This window comes from Triturus cristatus, chromosome 2_2 (genome assembly GCF_964204655.1).
Source record: "Triturus cristatus chromosome 2_2, aTriCri1.1, whole genome shotgun sequence".
In the NCBI taxonomy this organism is placed as follows: domain Eukaryota; kingdom Metazoa; phylum Chordata; class Amphibia; order Caudata; family Salamandridae; genus Triturus; species Triturus cristatus.
The window spans coordinates 294,719,831-294,736,695 of record NC_140582.1 but is presented as its reverse complement, the minus strand read 5'-3'; the positions used below and the strand labels follow the sequence as shown (position 1 = coordinate 294,736,695).

Genomic DNA, 16,865 nt, shown 5'->3' with positions numbered 1-16,865 from the left:
GCGCTTTCCCTGCCCCACACGCGCCTCTCTCACCGCTCGCTCTCTTCAACGGTGGCGCAGCGCTTTGGAACCTCTCCTCAGCTTGACGCAGCTGTTATCGGCTCACGCTTCGCTTCCTCAGTATTTGTGGTTTCCTGTTCCCTGGATTACACGCCCCTAGAGGGAGGAGTTTTCCTCATTTTCACACGCCCATTATTCTTTCCTCACAATTAACCCTTTCTCTTCGGGTTTGTGCAGTTTTCTCTATATATTTTCACCATGCAAGTTTCAAATGAGCCAAATGATAATGAAGGTGATGAGTTTAAGGAGGATTTAAGTTCTTTTATTAATTCCTCTGTGGAATCTGCTGTTGAGGCTTCTATGAAGCGTTTTTCCAAGACTATGGAGAATTCTCTTTTGAGCTTAATGACCAAAGCAATGGCCCAATCTGCGGGGGATAGCAGAAAACTTACAGTGGTACACTCCAAGGTTTCTTCTTTGGCGTCAAAGGTGGTTGGTGAGTCTTCCTCACATATGACAGAGGACGTGGTTCCTCCCAGGCCTCCTGTTCAGGAGGGGTTAAAAAGTCTAGCTGGCAAGCGTAAAGCCAAGTCCAACAACCTGGAGGTACCACAGAAATTGGTCATTTCTACAATTTACGATACAGATGACGATATGGGTGACGCCAATGACCTTGATGATGTTTTTGACATAGTAAACCCATCGTCCCCTCCTAAGAAATTAAAATTGGATGCTTTTGCATCGGAGCAGGTGCTTGACCCAGAGGGTACGCCCCTTTTTGACCCTGCTTCTATCAGACACCCCAATTCTACCGAATGGTTCCCTATTGATCACGTGGGAGAGTATATCACCTCCAGACTTCGTCTGCCTTTAGACAAAACTGTAAGAGCTAAATTAAAGTCCGAGTGTCCGAAGCCCTCTCTCCCTTCTCATATAACTTCTACCCCTGCTATCGATCAGCCTCTCCTCACTTTCTTCTCAAAGTTTGGCAAGGACCCACGCAAAGGGGTGGACAAGGCTTGGTCTTCCTGCCAAGACAAACTGCTTGATTTAGTGGGACCGTTGGCCCGCATTTTCGATTTGGCTGAATCAGCTCGCCTGGATGGCTCAGAACTTAATCCAGAAGACATTTCACTGTGGGTCCAACGCGCTTTTTGTCTCTTGGGCAACACTAATGCGGCCTTAACTCATGAGCGCCGCAAGGGCCTCTTAATCAAATTAGATCCCAAGCTGGCCAACCTTGCCCCCCTTGATCCCGGTGTCAAGGCCGATGGTCTTCTCTTTGGAGATTCGTTAGTGAGAGATTTAAGTCGGTTCGTCACCACCTTCGCCTCCTTGGATAAGGCGCAACAGTCCATCAAAAAGGTCTTCCCGTCTCGGGTTTTTGGCAGGGCCGGAAGAGGCAGGAGCCGCTCTACCGGCCGTGGATTCCAGTCCCAAGGCTCCCGTGGTGCCTTCAACTCCAACCAACAGGATTTCAAGCCCCAATTTTACCCCCAAAGAGGCCGGGGCTACAGAGGCAGGGGCCAACGTGGTTTCCGCCACAACAACAACAACTCTCAACAAGGTGAGTACAGTTATTCCTGTTGGGGGTCGTTTAGCTCTTTTCCTTCACAGGTGGCAGACTCTCACGGCAGATCCATGGGTTCTCGACACCGTCCAAGGTTATCGTATCGAGCTTTACGCTCCTCCTTTTCAACACGTCCTTCCTGCCCCTCTAGTGTTCTCAACAGAAATGTCCCTCCTGGTCTCCTCGGAAATCCAGGCCCTTCTCTCCAAAAGAGCTATTCTCGTTTCCCCCTTCGATCCCTCAGGTTTCCTCAGCACCCTTTTTCTTGTTCAAAAGAAGAACAAAAAGATGAGACCGGTGATCAATCTCAGATTTTTCAATCAGTTTGTGGTTTATCGCCACTTCAAAATGGAAACAATTCTTCATTTACGAGACACCTTGCGTCAAAACGATTGGATGGTCCGCATCGATCTCCAAGACGCGTATCTTTCTATTCCTATTCACGAATCCCACACGAAATTCCTCCAATTTCAATGGCAAAACGTCACTTATCGTTTTCGATCTCTGCCCTTCGGTCTTTCTTCAGCACCCTGGTGCTTCACAAAGGTAATGAGACCCGTTGCGGCTTATCTAAGATCTCTGGGGATCAGACTCATCATCTATCTCGACGACATTCTTCTCATGAACCTAGACAAACTGGCATTATTGAGCGATCTCAACACTACCCGCTCTCTTCTGTTGGAATTAGGCTTTCTCCTCAATTTAGAAAAGTCCTCCCTCATCCCGTCTCAGAGTATGGAGTTTCTGGGGTTCCGCATAGACTCTCCCTTGGCTTCTCTGTTTCTTCCACAGTCCAAGATCTCCACGATTCAAACGGAGATTTCCCAGGTTCTGCGCCGTCCTCTCATTTCTCTCAGGACCCTTGCGAGAATAGTCGGCCTTCTATCGGCTTCCATTCAGGCTATCTTCCCAGGTCCCCTTCATTACCGCGCTCTTCAACGCCTAAAGATCAGGCATCTTCGACAAGGTCTCGCGTATTCCGATCACATAGAATTAGATCTCGAATCTCACCTGGAACTGCAATGGTGGTTAAACCATTTGGAGGCCTGGAACGGTCGAACCATTTTCGCTTCCGCCCCAGATCTTGTATTAGAATCCGATGCAAGCCTGACGGGTTGGGGCGCCCGTTGTGGACCAATATCGACTGGCGGTACATGGTCAAAAGAGGAGTCCAAATTGCACATCAACTGTTTAGAGATGCTTGCAGGCTCCTTTGCAATCCAGAGTCTGGCAAAAGACAAAGTAAGTTGTACCATCCTTCTTCGCATGGACAATGTTTCTGCGGTTCGCTATATAAACCATCTCGGTGGCACAAAATCGAAAGCTCTAGCAGATCTAGCAAAAAGTCTTTGGGAATTTTGCCTTTCCAACAAACTATCGCTCTCTGCGGAATACCTCCCAGGAGACCTCAACGCTGTGGCCGATTGCCATTCTCGCTTCCTCCGGGATTCCAGCGATTGGAAGCTTCTTCCCTCCGTGTTTCTCTCCCTCTCTCAGTTGTGGGGTCCTTTCTCAATAGACCTCTTTGCTTCCCGACTCAATTCCCAGTTGCCTCATTTCTTCAGCTGGCGTCCGGATCCTTTGGCTCTGGCGACCGACGCCTTCCTCCAAGATTGGTCCCTTCACCTCAATTATGCCTTTCCTCCTTTTCTGTTGATCAACAGAGTCCTATCGCAAGTGCGTCGCCAAATGACGTCTCTGGTGATAGTAGCTCCCTTTTGGCAGTCCCAGATTTGGTTCCCGTCACTCCTGGAATTGGCGGTAGACTTTCCAGTCCTTCTTTCTCCTTTCCCCAATCTTCTCTCGGACCCTCAGGGCAACCCCCATCCTTTAGTGGTCGACCAGTCTCTGACGTTGTCCGCCTGGAAAATCTCCAGCCTTCCTCTTCTGATTTCGTCATTTCACAGGAAGCTTCAGTCTTTATTAGTCGGGCATGGGCCCCAGGCACCTCCAAGGCTTACAAGTCCGCCTGGTCTCTTTGGTCAAGCTGGTGTCTACAAAAATCTGTCGTTCCCGTTTCAGCCTCTTTAAACTTTATGGTTAATTTCTTAGCCTCTGAGGCTAGCTCCGGCAAATCCTATCGTACCATCAACCTATACAGATCTGCCATTTCTCTCAATCATGCCCACATTGATGGAAAACCTGCGGGGGCTCATCCCTTGGTATGCAGATTGCTAAGAGGAATTTGTTTTTCGAAACCGCCTTTGGCTAAGTATTCTAGTTTATGGGATGTCAATTTGGTTTTGCAGTTGTTTTCTGACTGGCCTGACAATTCTGCTCTTTCTTTGAAAATGATTTCAGCTAAACTTACTATGTTACTATGTTTAATTTCCATTAAACGAGTATCTGATGTGAAAGCCTTAGATGTTTCTTCTAGACAGTTTACTCCTACCGGTGTGATGTTTCATATTCACAAACGTACCAAGACCAATTTACATTCTGTGTTCTATCCCTATTTTCCCTCCAATCCCAAACTGTGTGTAGGTCAATGTTTAAAAGTTTATGAAAATAAGACCTCTGCTCTCAGGACTTCCTCCAGCTTCCAACTCCTGATTTCTTTTCGTAAACCCTTTCATCCTGTTTCTGCTGCTACTTTGGCCCGTTGGGTTCGTTGGGTCATGTCCCTGGCCGGTATTGACGTCTCCGTTTTCGGAGCTCATTCCACTAGAGGAGCCATGGCTTCTAAAGCCTTTTGGGCTGGCTCCCGTCTGGAGGATATCCTGAAGTCAGCAGATTGGTCTAATGATACAGTGTTCCGTACATTTTATTGCAAACCTGTTCTTACTGCTTCTTCTTTGGTGGTTGATATGCTTTAAACAAGCATAATAGGAGCCTCCGGTCTTGACATAAAATGTAGATTTTCCTAATAGATTATGACGGAAAGTCTTAATTTTATTAAAGACACGGAGGCGAGTATTATCCCGCCACAACACTTCTAACTGGTGTTCTCCCTCCCCACAGGAACTCCTGCGCTGCCACCGGCATCATCCTGAGGTCATCATGAATTCTACCACGATCGTTCCTTCTGTGACGTCACCTTCCGTCCTTGGATTTGACCTTCTCTCCGAGTCTCCTCTGGTGGTCTTCGGAAAAGAACTTTTTACGTGGACTTTGACTTTATGCATTTTGTTCTCTGTTTCTCCTTTATTTTTGCATTCTCTGTAATTGCTCGCATAAGAAAAGAGGGCTGTTCGCAGTCACGATAGACCTTATACTATTACCTTGGTTGTGATTGGTCAGTATTTGTTTCTTTGTTTCCCATTGGCTGGTAGTTCTTCTCCAAGCCTTCTGGGAGTCGTAGTTTTATCTTGCTGCTATTGGGAATAAAGCAAGAAAAGTAAGCATAATACTCGCCTCCGTGTCTTTAATAAAATTAAGACTTTCCGTCATAATCTATTAGGAAAATCTACATTTATTTGTGTAGTAATATACATCCTGTTTGCTTGTAGGCAATGAGGTTTTCTTCGATGTGCAAACACTGCAGACTTTGCTAGAGGCAGACTTTAGGCGTTGTAATTTCAAAGCATTCAATTAACGTTTTTAGCCTCTCTTGTTTTGCTTTGTTTATATTTTAGATGGAACTTAATAGATTTGAGGGTTTAAGTAATTACATTCCATACACTATATTTAATAACTGCCTGATCTCCCATTATGTGCTGAGTTTGAAAATGTTACACTTGTAATTGGTTTGTGTTTTATTTTCAGAGTGATCATCAATCACCGCCTCTTCATTGCTAACCTTGTTTTTTTTTAACTGCATCATTGAAACTGATTTGCTTTGTGTTCTTCATCCTATTAATTTAGCTATTTACTACTGTTCATATTTTTGAGCGTGTGGGTGCTTACATAGGCCTATGCTATTTCCAACCTTTGACTCTGTGGTGCATATTTACAATAAAGTGTCGGAGTGCGGAGCTGCGGTAAATTTTGCAGCACTGCTCTCCGACATTTTCACAATGCAGGGATGCTCCTTATTCACAAAAAAAGCTGCCTTGCGCCAGCGCAGGCACTCTGCCACTGTGTCGCAAGGGTGCCTGTGCTGCAGGGACGATTGTTTATGTGCAGGACGGGACACCTTGCTGCACATAAACAACCAATAATGGCGATGTCACCTTCTATATGTGCTGCAGAATGCAGCCGACCTGGAAATAGCAAAAACAAGGAGAAATGAATAATTTCTCCACGCATCCCCATTCTAATGCCTGGTCTTCCATGGCATTCATTTTTGGTGCTGCCTCAGCCTTGTAAATCTCAGGCAACCTCAAAAAGCAATAGGTGTTGCAGTGGAACACCCTCAGCAACACCCATTGCATGCCCGTTTGCCGTAGAGGCAGAAAGGGACATATTTACCAATGTGGCATTAAGCCTTGCAAATTGTAAATATGGAAAATGGTGCTGCGCCACCGGCGCATCAAAAAAGTGGCGCTCCAGGGGCGGTGATGGTTTGTAAATATGCCCCTGTGTTTTACTCTTCTTTGTCATTACAGGGTGAGTGGTGTTTTATCTTTAGACTAACTAATGCAGTACAATTAATGAAGTACCAGGGGCGTGATTGACAGAACCTTATGGGACTGCAGGGCGTAAATGAATTCATTAAACCCTGAGTTAGTGCTATTAGTGCTTATTTTCAAATAGTATACCTATAACCCTGTGAGCAAGTTCTGTCTCTTTTTGTTCTGAGCTGTGCGCTAACTGAGATAACTATATAGTTGAATGCAGGACTTTTTGAGTGCAGGACTGGGGACCCAAAATAAATCCTGCCATAAATGCTCAAGCCAACATCACTCGCTTCATTTCCTCAAGCAAGCTCCCTCTTTCCATCCATCAATTCTCTCTCACACACTCCCTCTTCTCTCTCTTCTCTCTCTCAGATGGCTTTCTCTGTATCTTCCCCCTCCTTCCCTCACTCTCTCTCTCTTAAATTCTCCCAGTGCCTGTTGCTCTTCAACTCAAGGAGCTGGGGAAAGTGACAGAGGAACCAGGAGCGGCCATAGGCTTTCAAAACCGGCCTCTTAGGGCTCCAGTCCAATGGAGAAATGCCCAGTGGAATATAAGGCCTGTCCGACCATGGTTAAATTGATTCACTTCATGTCCTGCATGCTCATAAAACAGGCGCTTGGCTCAATGCCACGTCAGTGGCATAACTAAACTTCAGGGTGCCTCGAGCAAAATACAAGGAAGGGGGCCCCCACCCACTGACCCAGTCAGGAGCTACCCCTGTGAACAACGTCAGAGGGCCCCCCCCGCACCGCGGGGGATGAGGAGGCTAATGTTACGAGACTGCGCTGTGTCAGAAAAGCACTTTATAACAAGGCCCTAGGTGCCTACCCATCTTGCACATGTGCTAATGCAATTTTTTTGGGTGCTCGTGCATCTTGCATTGATGCACAATTTACATGCATAATGTAGAGGGAAAAAACATAGTGCCGAACACGAATGCTAAGAATGTGTTCACAGTGACAAAGATGACCCCTAATCTTCAACCATTAACTTCAAACAAAAGACATTGGGAGACAGAATCAGAGGGTAATGAAGATGAAGACTGAACCTTCACTGGAGTTGTTTGCCAAAGCGTGGGGGACATTTTTGCATTTTTCATGCCCTGGAACCCACTGCACATCGGACTGTAGCTTTGCCATAATGAAATGTTTAGAGTCTTCTGAAACTCAAACGTTCGTAGACAGGGCATTAAAGGTACAATACAGAACATAAACACCACTGATATCGACCAGTTATGATGAACAGCACACCCAGTCCTCCAAAATGCACTGCTCGTGACCTAATTTAGAGTAAGAATGGTTATAGAGGCCAATATGCCGATAACCAATATTTAATGGCAGCAGATGAGAATACTTTACATAAACTTTAGTTCATTTTGAGAGAGCAATAATTAAGAAAATAGCTTAACAAAAAATTAAGTTAAGGCACTAGTTTACCCTTAACAACTATCCCAGCCATGAAGCGTCAAAGGTGAAATTCGTGCGAATGCGGGAGTGAGTTTTTGTGATCCGCAAATAGACAGAAAATGTGCGGGGAAAGGGAATTCCCAAGGCCGGGTCAGAGTTTGGCCATTTAAAGTTTGGGAAGACCCAAAAAGTCAGGTGTCGTTTTTCAAAAACTTGCCTCTCAGCATTTTCCACCCTATATTGAATCTTAAAATACATAAATCTGCACTTCATCACCTAGGTCTTCACTGCATAGATTTAAAAAGACAATCAGCTTCCAGCAGCTCCCAATTATCAAAAGAAAATTGTAAATTTAATATGTTTACTTCTACATTTGGAGAAAATGGACATGTTCTTACTACATTATTCCAAGAGTAATTCTTGGAAGCTGCAACTTTTTCGGCATTGCAGGGTGCTCACATACTGGCTGAGGGAAGTCAAGCGACTACTGGTAGAACTGGGTCTAGAAGAAGCTTGGCAGCTAAGGACTGCCCCCCCCAAGTCTGTTTTGAAAAAACTGTACTGGAGATGGGTGTTAGATGGTCGAAACACTAATCCCAAACAATGTAGGTCCACTGCTGAATTTCTTTTAGTGAAGGAGGTCCCATTTTGCGAGCCCTACCTTGATATTATATCAAAACCCAGAGACAGGGCATTGTATTTTAAATTTAGAGTAGGAACACTTCCTGTGGGTGAACTAACTGCTAGGCGGAAGGCCCCGGCCCAGACGATTCCTTTTTGTCCGCATTGTATGTCAAGGATAGAGTCAGTTCCCCACCTCCTATTCGAATGCCCTGCTTATGTAGCTCCACGTCGTAGGTGGTTAAAACCCCTTTGTAGAGAGTTAGGCACCAGACACCATAGGGAGGCCCTGCCAATTTTGCAAACGGATCCGCGGCTCCTTTTTGCCTGTGGCTTGGCGAAGTTTTTAAGCTGGGCATGGCTGATCAGATCAAATAGGCTTTTGTACCTTGTTTAATTCTGGTTTTATAATGTATCTTTTTATGTAATTTATTGGCGCCTTCATATTATGAATTGTATGCATTTTTTGCTATGAATTGGCTCCTTTTGTTTTTTTTTTTAAATGTGTGTATATGTACTGCTTTTTAAGACATGTTCTTTGTCGAAATAAAGCCTTGACTTGATTTGACTTGGTAATAATTTAACAAATGTGTATTGATGGCTATGTAAATAAATGCCTTGCGAGAGCGCATAGATACCATAAAAGGTGGCCTGTGTTGCACAGGAGATCGCATGGCTCTGCACAGTTAGTGCAGCACTCACATGCTTCTTTTAATTTAAATTAAATCAATGCAATACTTTGTTTCTCTGTGCGTTATATGAGCAGCAGCGCAAAATGCTTCTAAATAATCACCTTTTATCTTTTTTATCACTAAGGAATGTTTTTCCCCTATGTGAAGGACGTCTTCCCCAACACTCCCGCGAATTCTCTATTCCACGTGAAATATGGGATGGAGGGGTTACACCTCCCCCTCATATGAATGTATCTTACAAATACTTGTGAACACCCACAAATTCGTCAGTGGTCTCATATATTTCAAGGCATATTTTCCATAAAATGTCCACTCCCAGTTCATGCGAGATTTGCTCATTTTACATTTATATTACAGTTTATGAATGTAAAATCATGTTTTGTAAATACAATACAAACATTCACAATTGTGTAATACAGGTCGACTGTTCAGCTAAACTAAACTTTGGTGCACAACTATTTCTGTGAATTAGTACTCCGTTTCTTCAGAATCACATCTCCACGAGCAACAATAGTCTTAGCTGGAAAAGGATTCTCCTGTGGTCTCAAAATTATGCAATACATACATCTAAAAAAAATAGAGGGAACATAGGCTTCACAAGCGTCTTCTACACAGTAAAGCAGCGGATGGTTTTAAATATTTAGGGACTTATTTATGAGCCCTTGCGACACTTTTGCGCCACCGATGCGTCACTTTTTGTGACGCACCGGTGGCGTAAAAATGCGCCACGTTGCGCCCTATTTACGAAGTGACGCATCTAGGCAGATGCGTCACTTTGTAAACCCCTGCACCACATTATACCTGCACCAGGTATAATGTATACAGGGTAGGCGTTAGCCCACAAAAAGCCTTGTAGAAGTAGCTCATTGAAATCTATAAGATTTCAGTGCGCCACTTCTAGGACTCTACTGCGTCAATATGTTATGCCTGCTTCATGGTAGGCATAAGACGGATGTGAAAGGAACATTGCTTGAGTTGCATCACGCTTCCCACACAACTCCAGCAATGCGTCAGTTTTGCACATCGTGTCGCAAGGAGGGTGTACTGAGAAGTGTTGCGTCGCTGCTTTGTCGCAGCAATGCGACACTGCTCATAAATGAGGCTCTCTGATGTCATGGATAGGAGGCAAAGCTCCATTTTAAAGCATACCCACTCACCAAACCTTGTCATGCAATGGAAGCAGGATCACAGCTTTAATGCATTGATACTATGGGACTTAGAGAACACAGAACCATAAATTAATACTCGTCCCTCCAAACGGAGAGGGAGATTGTTGACTTTAATCAAAACAATCTGAAGTGAAACTGGATCTGACCCTTTTCTATCAACAGTACATACCCCAGGAAATCTCTGTGGCATGGCAGGAGCACTTTTGAGCCCAAACACTGGAGTTGTTTGCCAAAGCGTGGGGGACATTTTTGCATTTTTCATGCCCTGGAGCCCACTGCACATCGGGCTGTAGCTTTGCCATAATGAAATGTTTAGAGTCCTCTGAAACTCAAACGTTCGTGGACAGGGCATTAAAGGTACAATACAGAACAGAAACACCACTGATATCGACCAGTTATGATGAACAGCACACCCAGTCCTCCAAAATGCACTGCTTGTGACCTAATTTAGAGTAAGAATGGTTATAGAGGCCAATATGCCGATAACCAATATTTAATGGCAGCAGATGAGAATACTTTACATAAACTTTAGTTCATTTTGAGAGAGGAATAATTAAGAAAATAGCTTAACAAAAATTAAGTTAAGGCACTAGTTTACCCTTAACAACTATCCCAGCCATGAAGGGTCAAAGGTGAAATTTGTGCGAATGCGGGAGTGAGTTTTTGTGTTGACGAGTGTGTGGCAGTTGCAGTGATTCATAGACTAGGTTAATGCAGAGAGAGATTAAGTGATTAGCTAATCTGCTCTGTTAATCATTTCTCTGTATACATTGGCGCAAAGCATTTAATAATGAGGATATAATTCATTAGTTGGTATAATACTCCCTCCTACACCATTAATAACTCTGCATGATTGCATTTTTTCATTCTGTATGTTGGTATTCCAATTATTTTCCTTTTTAAAGTGACATTCCATTTATGTGTCAGTATTACTGATGTAATTCGTGATTGGAGAGATAATGGAATGTGGCTTTGTATGTGTGATATACTGTGTGCCATTAGAAAAAGCGCTTAAAGGGAATAGGATTTAGATAGGATGACCAACTGTAAATTACAAGGACTGTCCCTACAGTGGATCTCACGTCCATTTTCCGTGACGATCCCTTTTATGGATGCCTTTTGACCGTAATTTGGGGCATTGGGGAACATGACTGTTCCCCTGCCAGAAGCCTCAGCTCACTGATGGTGCCACCTCGCACTCCTCTGAGCACAAGGGAGCCCCACCCGCCCATTGTCATTCTGTCTGAGGCTGATTGCCACATACAAAATGACAATGGGCCAGTCAGTGCTCTTACTGCATGTGGTGAGCCTCCTCCTGCCTCTGTCTAGGGCAGGACATTCAGTCAGGGGGAAGAAATGAACAAAAACGCCAATGCTGCTAGGTGAGAATCCAGTTCGGAAAATTACAGATTTTTTAAGGAATGATAGATGGCTGAACATAGCTGAAATGTCCCATTTAATCGTAAATGACTTCCTTCTTCTTGGGTCATACAATATTTTGAGCAAGTTCCTGAGTAAACTTGTTTTGGCCCAGATCAGTGAAGGGAAATGCTTAGTACATGAATTATTAGATGATACGGCATTTAAGAAACCTGGTGAATGGAAAAAGCGTTTAGCCTCTATCAAAGGTATCGGTCTGGAGGGGAAGGCCATTATGAAATGGGCTAAACATGAGGAGATGGAAATTACAGCGAGTATGTGGTCAGCAGTTAACAATCTCAATTTCAGCACATTAAGGGGAGCTAATTGGCAAAGGATGTTATTTTTTAGCAAATGGCTACTTTATAGAACTCCACTTTTTCTATCTAAGATTTATACCAACCAATCAGCGCAGTGTTTCCGTTGCCTTAACCATCCTTCAGCCAATTGGGTACACATTATATGACAATGCCCCATGATTCAGAGGTTTTGGAATGATATTTTTTATTATCTGGAACTCGAATGTGGTTTTTCAATAGAATCGAATACTTGGTTAATTATACTTGGTTATGACCCAGACCTTCTTCTTTCAGACAAACTTGTCAAATTATTATATATTGCAATGGCTGTAGCTAGATCACTTTTGCTTCAGAGATGGCGATCAGATCTTATACCATCTATATATGAATGGGTTCCAAAAATGAAGCAAGTTAAAAAAGTGAACAAGCCTATGCATTGCGAATTGGGGGACTTAAGAAATTTGAGAGGATCTGGGCAGCCTATAAGTTCTCAAAATTTAGCTTATCTTTTAGGAAGTAGTCTCACTATGTCTACCATCTATATCTGACAATACCAGGATTTCAATCATTAAATATAGGTTGTTTTAGTTTTTCCCACATACTCGCTGGGTTTTTAGGTATATGCTTAGCTACTCAAGGTTTAATTAATTGCTTAGTTTGTATTCATGACTGGCAGTGGATTTTTTTTTCTTTGTCTTTTGTATACTGGTTTAAATGTTTATATTGTGTATTTCTACGAATTTTTGGATTCATTAGTAAATTAGTGCTATTCAACAACTCTGTATTATTATTGACATATTTAATGGATATTATGGATGTATTTATGGATAAAAATTGTTTGTTAGTTGGATTTCAATAAAAAAAAAAAGTGGTGAAACAAGTTTGAAAAAAAGGGTTATGGGTCTTTCATTGCCTCATCATTTTAAAACTGACGCATTTTCAATGTTATATTCAACAATGCCATGGTTGCTGCTTTTTTATGCAACTAGCAACCATTGACAAAGCCAAGAGTACTGGCTTGTTGGTGTAACACTACTTGTTGTGTGATATAGCTGGATGCAATGACAGAAGCAGCAAATTACCAGTCCGGCGGCACACTGTGCTAAGCACAGATTTTTAGGTTTGGTGTTTTAAGCCATGCCCTTAATTACATCAAACACCCCTTTGGAGAAACCCCCCAGTTTTTTTATCCCACTTACATCCCTGGAAACAACACCATGTCAGAGTGGCACTGGGCATCATGCATGATGCATGACTACCACTTTTTCGGATTGCCTATGTACAGGGGCATAGTGAGCCCTCCCTCACCTCAGCCCTTTCTTTAGGAACTACAGCAGGGGTGAAGTCCTTAATGGGCCTCTTCTGTCTGAAACTCAGCAGACAAAGGCTCAGCTCATAATTAATGTGAAAAAGTTTTTAAGTGAAGGGATGGGTGTATGGGTGGATGGCTTGATGGATTAATGAAAGGATGAATAGATGAATGAAAGGGTGAATGGATGAATAATGAGAGAAAGGATAGACGGATGAGTAAGTGAGTGGAAGGATGGATGAGAGAAAAAGTAAATAGGTAGATGTATGGGTGGAAGGGTAGATAGACGGGTAAAAGGATGGATGGATGAGTGAAAGGATTGATAGATGGATGAGTGAAAGGGTGGATGACAGGCGAGTGAACTGGGTGGATGGATGAGCGAATTGATGGATGGATTGATGAATTGATAAGTGGAAGGGTGAATGGATGGATGGATGAGTGAAAGGGTAGATGTAAGGCTGGATGAGTGAGTGAAAGGGAGGGTGGATGGACAGACGGATGGATAGATGAGTGAAGGAGTGAAAGGGTGGATGGGTGGATGGATGAGAGAAAGGATGGATGGATGAATGAAGGAGTGAATGGGTGGATGATGAGAGAACAGATGGATGAATGAGTGAAAGAGTGAAAGGGTGGATGGAAGTGAGAAAGGATTGATGGATGAGTGAAAGGATGGATGTGTGATAGGGTCAATGGATGGATTTAATGAATGGATGAGTAGAATAGATGGGTGGATGGAAGGATGGATGGCTAAATGTAAGAGGGATGGAGAGAGAAAGGGAGGATGGATGACTGAAAGTGTGACTGGGTGGATGAATGAGCAAGTTAAATGATAGCTGCATGGGTGAAAGGTAGATGACTGAATGGATAAGGTGAAAGGATGAATGGAGGGATGGATAAGTAGAATGATGGATGGATGAAGGATAGATGATTGATAGGTTTGCAAATAGTTGAATATTGACATGGATGAGCACACAGATGGAAGGACAGAATGAATAGTGAAAGACTGAATGATGGATGAAAGAACAATTACCCACATTATCTTTAGTACATTTCCTATAGATTGACTTTCACATTAATATGAGTCATTGTCTCTATATAATATGTGTGATGTAACGCACTCCGACACCCAGTCCTACTTGGTTGGAATGAGTAGCACTTTAAAAGAAATTAAATACACATGAGAGAAGGTCTATGTGAAGAGGAGGGTCACCATTGGAGGGTGGAAGCAAGGCCGGGCTGGCCGAACCAGGCATAGGGCGTTTCCCTGGGAGGCTGGAAAGGTGGGGTCGGTTTTGTTACCACAAAAAGACCTGCAGATTTTCTCAAAGATGCACGCATACTGAAAAACCATGAAGTGCACAATTGTCTCAAGCTAATATTAACTTCGTTTCGTTTGTACTTAAGTGGCTGTCTATTTACTTACTTATATACTATTGCGTGACCTCTTCTGATGTGTCGGTAAAACATACCTCTTGTCCTGAATTTTGACCCACTGTCCTGAATTTTTGTCCTGAATTTTGACCCTTTGTCCTGAATTTTTACACTCACTACCCTGAATTTACACCCATGCCAGTTGGTCACCCTAGGTTTGGAGTTAACTTAGTATCTTAACTAATGACTTTTAGGCTTTGCCCTAACGAGGGAGGATTTTCCGTTGCCATTTCCAGAAGGTCCAGCAGATCTGAATGTCATAGTGGTAGGGCCAGGGTACTGTGCCATCAAGCAACCACACATCTCATGTATCAAAACAAGGCAGGAAGCCACAAGTGGGTCAGATGGGACACCCAGCAATTTTAGTGGACACTCCAGAGAAGCTTGAGGCCCATAGAGAAGAACAAATAATAGTTATAATATAAATAAACTTTATTGCTTGATTATTAAAAACTGTTGCAATACACCACACAATAAATGCATGAAAACATTTATTCAAAGAATTACATGTAAAAGAATTTCATAAACCAGACATGTGGTCCCGTTGCTGGTGGCTTTTAAAAGACAGAACCCCGGAAATAGGCTCACTTCCTACCCTGTGTATTAAAGTGAAACTAAGGTGAAACTGCCCTAAGCCTGTTAATACCATCAGTCTCAGCTGAGGAACGGGGGTTCAGGGGGTGCAAAACTTAAGACAAGCCAATAGAGTGTGACCAGTTTTCTTCATGAACTCCTCCTGCCCAAAAGCATTACGGGTTCACGTGAGCATATATTTGTAAACTGTGAACCTGTAAAAGTGCGTGTGCGGCAGATAAAATACAGTATGCCTGGGATAAGATAAGAACGGTATCAAGACTGTTGTCATTAAAGAGTGCATATACAAAGGTCCAGGCATCTAGACACCTTAGCTGATTGTTGGACCTGTGCAACAAATAAAGTGCAATGTGCTTAAACTAGAATAACAACTGTATCAGAGCACAGGTGTACAAAGTTGAACACAAGGCGAAGGAGAAATAAGAGGTTTTATTGTAGTCAGGTACTGCTCAGCAGCCAGGTCAGGAAACGATCAGGCAGCAACTGCCCTAACATATTTCAAACACAAACTTCGATATTCTGCAGTGGAATCCTCACGGCCAGAACATCATGGCATGAGCATTCCAATCAACAAAGCATGTAAACTAGACCACTACATTATCCTCTTCCTCATAAACAAAAGAAAACAACAATAGAGAAAAGCGAGACAATGCACGAGAAGAAGAGAAAAAGAAAAGAGAAGAGAAAAAGAATAGAGAAGAAAAGGAAAGGAATGGAAAAAAAACATAAAAGGAAATCAACGGTATTTGATGGGAACAGAACATTCTCTGCTGCTTCTGCATAAACAAACCTGTGGAGAAACATTGGAAGGCGAAACTTCAGCTTCATCAGATTGACCATGTTGCAAATTTTCACTGTTACAATACCCTGGCAGTTTGATAATTCTGGAAACATTCCACCAATGTTTGTTATTCACCCTAACAGCATTACCACAAACTTTATCTACAACTAAAGGATCAGTGAACTTTAGATTACCCTTCCGCTGTGTAGAGGGATCTTCACGCCTACTACATCACTAACAATCGAGTGAGAAACAGATTTTTTCCTGCCATCAAAATAAGATTATTCACGAGACTGCGCTTGAGAGACATTATCTCTTACAATACCATCCACATCAATCACAGAATCCATTTTCACCCATTTCGACATCCATCCAGGACACACTTTGGAGCACGGTTTTCTTCCTCGCAAAAGTTCATAGGGAGATGAGTGGGGCGTGGTGCGGGAGAACCATAACGTGGACCGAACATCATTCTCCACATTACACTTCCCCACAAGCGCCAACTGCACACAGTTGCTCAGAACCCTATTCATGCGCTCCACCAAACCGTTCGTTTGTGGGTGATATAGTGAACTTCTCTAATGAGAAATTCCCATTTGCCGCAGAAAACATTCAAATCCAAGGCTGACAAATTGCACGCCATTATCGGAAACAATGGTGGAGGGAAAGCCTTCAAACAGAAAGAGATCCTTAAGAAAATCAATGAAATTGTTTGAATTAGGCTCACCAATTAAACTTATCTCTGGCCATTTTGAATAATAATCAATGGCCAAAATTGCAAACCTAGAAGAAGCTGTGAGTGCGTTGTAAGGCACAACAAGATCAATGCCTATCTTCTCCAAGGCCTTGTAGGAAATACAATAGGTTGAAGAGGGGGAGTTCTTAAATTAAAACTTTTTTCAGCATTGGAACATATCACACACTCCCCAACAAATACGTTGACATCCTTGTCCATTTGAGGCCACCAAAAATATTCACGCAACCTCCTTTTTGTGAGCGTTTTGCCCAAGTGTCCCTCATGAGTATACTTGACCAATCTTGCTTTTCAGCACCTCTGGAGGAACCAATCTGTCA

The 16,865-nt window shown here is 43.0% G+C and overlaps 1 protein-coding gene across 1 annotated transcript; it reads left to right on the top strand.

The window, feature by feature from the left end:
- The first annotated feature begins 258 nt into the window (after positions 1-258).
- LOC146862159 (uncharacterized) lies at positions 259-16,507 on the top strand. The gene is made up of 3 exons (XM_085643060.1): positions 259-1,567; positions 3,623-3,732; positions 16,397-16,507. The coding sequence occupies exons 1-3, from the start codon at positions 259-261 to the stop codon at positions 16,505-16,507; spliced, it is 1,530 nt and encodes a 509-aa protein (XP_085499186.1).
- The last annotated feature ends 358 nt before the right edge of the window (positions 16,508-16,865 follow it).